We start from the raw sequence: 6,000 nt of genomic DNA on the forward strand, positions 1-6,000 counted from the left end.
GACGAACTATGTAAAATGTCCGTGTTACATTTAACCCCGCGTTAGGTTGTGCCCCGCGCTAGGCTTGCCGCGGTAGTCGGTGTTACCGGTGTTCAGTCGCAACACCGGTTTCATGACATGCCCACCGCGGCACCGCGGTGGTCATGTGAAAAAAAAAAAAGTTTAAAGCCTTAAAAATATTGAACGCAATTATGCAGTAGTCGTTAAATCCTGCCTATTAACACACACTCAACCCACAGAAAAGACGCGCGTCGGTATCGAGTTCGTCGGTATCGAGTATCGAGAATTGATGAAACTGTTTTAATGAGGGTTAGGGGGCGATTTGGGATTCAACCCATGTTCTCGAGGAGTGAAAAATAGAGGACACTGACAACGCGTTAACAGACAGGACCGAGCAGGTAATATTTAATATGAAACAGTCTCAACTTTCAAATTTGGTCAGTCAAAGAAAATCAAACAATAGGCCTACCGTTTTGTGGCTCTTTAATGTGTCGTGACAGATTGTCTGATAAAGTCAAGTTCCACCGACGTTAATCTACTCCTGACTGCTTTCTGACTGATCCTGTCAGATCATGTCTGTCAATCAAACTCCAAGCGAAGGATGAATTGACGCTAATTTAAAAGTGAAAGTTAGTTTCGTTTTCAAACTAGCGCATATTCAGGGCACAATAACAAAACAGTTCTTTCCCGCACTACCGCACCGTTATGTATGCCCGTGAAAACGTGCGCATTTTACGTTTGCCTTTAAATTAGCGATTTAAAAGCCCCCGCCGGTGAGACACCAGTATTACCGGTTTTGTCACACGTCGAAAATATCCTCACCGTCACAACACTACCCCGCGCTCCCCTACAGTCTGTATGAGTGTATGATTGAACTTTTCCCCATAGTCTAGTGTTAAACACAAATCACAATACATTTCAATATCGAATCACAATATTGTAGAATCGCAGCGTATCGGCACCAAAGTATTGAATCTGGAGATAGATGCATTGTCCCAGCCCTAGTGTGTGTGTGTGTGTGTGTGTAATGTATTTGTTAATATTTTAAAGAACTCTTAATATTGATGTAATTAATGTCAAATAAAGGCTGTATTAAAGCACTTAATGACATTCTCTGATTTTCAGTGACCTAATTTATTCACTCAGAGTCTTTATGGTAGAGATGATCTTACCACAGTGTCTCCAGTTTACAGTGAGGATTCGCCAGTAGATCAGAAAGCTGCTTCACTCCTGAGTCTCCTAGATTATTCACAGACAGATTCAGTTCTCTCAGGTGTGAGGGGTTTGATCTCAGAGCTGAAGCCAGAGCAACACAATCTTCATCTGTGACTCCACAATCATACAACCTGTAGAGAACAATGACACACATTAAGCCTATATCCAGAGATAAACACAACACTTAAACTATAAATAACATAGGCAAGGCAAGTTTATTTATATAGCACATTTTATACACTATGGCAGTTCAAAGTGCTTTACATAGAGAGGAAATAATCACAAAATAAATGCAAGGAAAATTCAAACAGTAATTCAAAAGCTTTACATAGAAAGGAATTATAATAATCACACTATAGCTATTAAAAAAATCATTATTTCTATGGAAAATCCCCATAAAACATGGAAACCCAACAATGTGTGTGAGCGTGTGTGTGTGATTAAGTGTGTGTGAGTGTGGCGGTGTGGTTCAGCGGTGTCTGCAGCGGGAGAGCGAGTGAGGAGAAGTGGGTCAAGTTCAAACGATGAACACCTGTCTGTGATTTCAGTGATTGGCGGAGGAGAGCGCATTTAAGCGGGCCAGGTGGACAGTGCTGTGAGAGAGATCCTGGAGCTTGAGTGGCTGTGTGCGGAGCTGTGTACAAACAATCCGAATTGGTCCGTGACCTTTTTTGAGGAAGCTGTGAACAGCGGGACGAGTTTGATGTCTGAAGGGCCTTTCACACAGGACGCGGTATGCGCTGCGCTATGAAACCCATTCATTTCAATGGCTTGCGCCAAGCGAAGGCGTTTTGTTTCTGCGCTGACCTGAGCGCAAGCGCAGCGGTGCGCACCATTGACGTCCTCGCGCGCATGCCGCGGTCAAAGTTCAAAATAGTTTAACTTTTGCCGCTGCGCTCTGTGACGATTACCAGCGCGGCCAATAGAAACGGGACATCCAAACAAACACGGAATCAAAATGGACGAACGGCTAGTACTGTGTGTGTCGGAATTTCCCGAGCTTTATGTTACAAGTTTGAGGTCGTATAGGGACATCACCAGAAAAGCTGTGTCATGGAGACATATCTCCATTCAATTTGGCATGTCAGGTGTTTTTAAAATATATTTATATATATAATTTGTTCCTTTGTGTCAGCTTTAGTGTTTGAATAAATGTTTTATTCTAAAAAGAACTGAGCTCGTGTGTTGATTTCGATGTTTATATATATATATATATATATATATAATATTCATATCAAGTCAGATCAAGTCACGCGCAAATCACGTTGTATCTGAAGGGCAACGCTGAACAGAGCGGCAAGCGCAGCGCATTCCGCGTCCTGTGTGAAAGGCCCTTGAGACGGAGAAAGCTGTATGCAGCAGGAAGAGTTTGATCTACAGTGTTTGATTGATTTGGGTTTGATGTTAAGAGCTCTGAGGCACCGTGGACTGAGTTATTGAAATAAAGCACACAAGCTCCAGTATTCGCCGACCCCTTGTCTTCTTCCATCACCCACACTGAACCAAGATTCACTTCATCACAGTGAGATTAAGTGTGTGTGTGTGTGTGTTTACTGTATTTGTAAACATTTTAAAGAATGTGTGTGTGTGTGTGTGTGTGTGTTAGGACTGGGAAAAAAAATCAATTCACATAACTATCACAATTTTCTGGTTCACAATTTTAAAATATTTTTTGTATTTATTCCAGAATTGATATTGATTCAAATTAAATTAAAGTCTGTGATTTCATTGATTGGCGTTGGGAGAGGATTTAAGCAGGCCAGTTGGACGCTTCATTGAGAGAGAGTGGAGCTTGTGTGTGGACACTGTGAGCTGGATATTGTTCAACTGTTCGAGTCTGAAGGAAGCTATAAGCTGTGGAAAGAGTGATCCATTCGAGTCCGAAGGAAGCTGTGAATCAGCGGGAAAGAGTCTGTTCTATTGTGCTATTGAGTTTAATGTGAAGCGCTGAGACGCTGTGGAAAGAGTATTTGTCTGTCTAATAAAGCACACAAGCTCCAGTATTCGCCGACCTCTTGTCTTCTTCCATCACCTCCTCTGAACCTTACCACAATTATTTTATACCATGGTCTACAACAATGAGCGACTTCGTTATTTCTTTTAACATTTATGGAGAATATGACAACTTTGACGACGGGTATGCTGCCGAAGAAAGAAAAACTTTAAATAAAACGGAGAAATGACAAAGAGTTAACACCGGGAGAATTTAATCAAATAGAAGATGAAAAAGATGAGATCAACACGAAAAAAAATACGAAATGGGCAGTAAATACACTCAAAGACTTTATTGTTCAAAAAGAAATGGACTCCAGCTTTGAAAATTACACCGCTGCTGCTCTGAATGAGACCCTGCGGGAGTTTTACGCAGCTGTCCAGACAACCAAGGCAGGAGGAGAGTACAGCGTTTCAAGCCTATAAGGAGCCTGAGAGCCGGTATCAACCGCCTTATAATTATTATGTGTAATAAAAAAAAATAACTATGCCTACCTTTGTGTTTCATGAAAAACTGTAGGGTTCTACAAGCTGAGCGGACTATAAATATCTCCGGTTGCTAAATAAACCGTCAGGCAAGTTATTATGTGTAAAAACTAGATTTAGCCTAATTAAAATATAAACTAATGTTTTAAAAATGTTTTATTGGCAAGTGACCATGGTAGAAGCGGGTTAATGCCCTCCGAGGTGTCCATTGTCAGGTTTTAATGGACTTCGGCGGACTGGGAGGCAACAGTCCTCCGCTGCGCGTCAGCCGGTTCACGCCTCGCCGTCGTCCATTAAAACCTGACAATGGACACCTCGTCGGGCATTAACCCTTACTTATTTTTGTCGTTGCTTACAGACGAGGTTGACAGAAGTTCGCCACTCTTGCTCCAACAGAGGATTAACTTTTCGTTATCCATCTGTGTTGCCGCTGCTGCTGACCCAGAGAGAGTTTATTAAACAGCTTCACGAAAGGTCTTTTAAACAGGGCCGGATTAAGAGTTCAGAGGACCCTGGGCACAATGTCTTGTAGGCCCCCTCTTAAGCAGGCCAAATGTATATTTTGTCCAAGGACATTTTAATATGGCATTTACAGTTCTACCGACTTAAAATTACCTTTGTTGTACTATACTGGAGTAAAGTTAATAAATGGTTGTTCTTTATATGAATTTGTAAAACTATGTTGGGTCGACCCTTAATATAGCATTTACAGTTTTACTGATTTACTGTTCCTCTAGAGGGGTTCGGGGGCATGCTCCCCCGCAAGAAAATTTTGTACATTTTAAGGTTAAATGCATCAGTCTTGTGTTTTTTGAGAGATCAACATTAAGAGCTTCAACCCATGAACTGCTCGTTAAACAAAGATAAAGCATTGATTTGTACCAGGACAATAAAGACGGCTCAAACATCTTTTTAAATATGAGAGTCTCAGTCTATATTACATGATCAATGGTGTTTTAGGATGCCAAACAATTATTATAATAATGTAATAATGATTTATATAATTATTACTATGACGTAAAATCCATATAGCCTATAAATGTACTATATAAAGGAAAATGAATATTTCAAAGTATATTTTAGTCTAAATTACACTACTATAGGCAAATTAAAATACTTTTGTCCTTATTTCTTCACTTGCAAGAAATAAACCCTTGAACTTGTATTTAGGAGAAAACACCAGATGACCATGATGATTGCGTGAGCAAAGTGCACACTTTTCTTTAATTCACCCAGCACTGATGCCTATTCTTAAAGTCTTGTGCTGTTTTATAACGGCGAAAAGCCATATCATGGTTTCGATATTAGTTCATTGGCAAAACATAACGCTAGAGACCTTTATGTTAGGTTATACATTTTACATCTTCTCATATGTGTTGGGAAAAGAGAGAAGAGACTTCGGCAAAAGGCGGATTCAAACTTGGGTCGAGCACATCAAAAGTTGATTCACGCGCTTTGCGTAAAAGTTTAAAGCTCAAATATAAACACTGATGTCTACGGTAGCGATCACAATAGAGTAAATAGAGCTTTTAATAGAAACTTGGCTCTTAAAACAACACATTTATCCATTACATTGTTTCTCCACTAGGTGACGACAAGTGACTTAAAAATGTATTTGATATTGAATTATTTATTCAAGAGAATGTAGAACTGTATGATACTCCTGAAATAAAACTCACAGATGTGATGAATTGTTTTTGTAAATACGACTCATCTTACACATCATGTACAGTCTGTGTAAGTATATGATTGAACTTTTCCCCATAGTCTAGTGTTAAAAACAAAATCACAATACATTTCAATATCGAATCGCAATATTGTAGAATCGCAACGTATCGGCACCAAAGTATCGAATCTGGAGATAGATGCATTGTCCCAGCCCTAGTAGTGTACTGTAGACAGACACTAAGGTTTGAATTTTTCTTTGTTTAATTTGCACCCTGAATATGGGTTGGAGCTTTTAATTTTGAACTCTCAAAGCGCACCAGACTGCTGAATTTAACCTTTAAAGAACACAAAATTGTCTTACAGGGGAGCATGCCCCCCAACCTCCCTAGAGAAACAGAGGTCCACTTCTGACACTGGGTAGTTGCGCCCCTGAGTAACTCAGTAGTCTATGTATTTGAACAATGTTTAAATGTAGTCATATTTGTGATTTTAATTATGTAGCTAATTTTCATTATGTAGGTAATTTTCATTTTCTCACGAGTGCCGTCAGGGTTACTCTCTGGCCCTGTCCCAAATGGCACACTCCGAACTTGCGGACTTCCTCAGAGTCCACACTTCGGTGACGTCATGTAGTGCAGA

General features: G+C 40.1%; 1 protein-coding gene and 1 pseudogene across 1 annotated transcript in view; one reads left to right on the plus strand and one right to left on the minus strand.

The window, feature by feature from the left end:
* The window catches only part of LOC120474894 (uncharacterized), a 328,303-nt pseudogene that overhangs the window by 146,919 nt on the left and 175,384 nt on the right, over window positions 1-6,000 (plus strand).
* Window positions 1-6,000, minus strand: part of LOC120479122 (ribonuclease inhibitor-like) — a 33,755-nt gene that overhangs the window by 16,419 nt on the left and 11,336 nt on the right. The window contains exon 4 of the mRNA XM_089132865.1: window positions 1,173-1,346. Coding sequence (XP_088988991.1) covers window positions 1,173-1,346 — 174 coding nt within the window. The remainder of the gene's footprint in view (window positions 1-1,172; window positions 1,347-6,000) is intronic.

Source organism: Pimephales promelas, chromosome 2 (genome assembly GCF_988280905.1).
Source record: "Pimephales promelas chromosome 2, fPimPro1.hap1.1, whole genome shotgun sequence".
NCBI classification, from domain to species: Eukaryota; Metazoa; Chordata; class Actinopteri; order Cypriniformes; family Leuciscidae; genus Pimephales; species Pimephales promelas.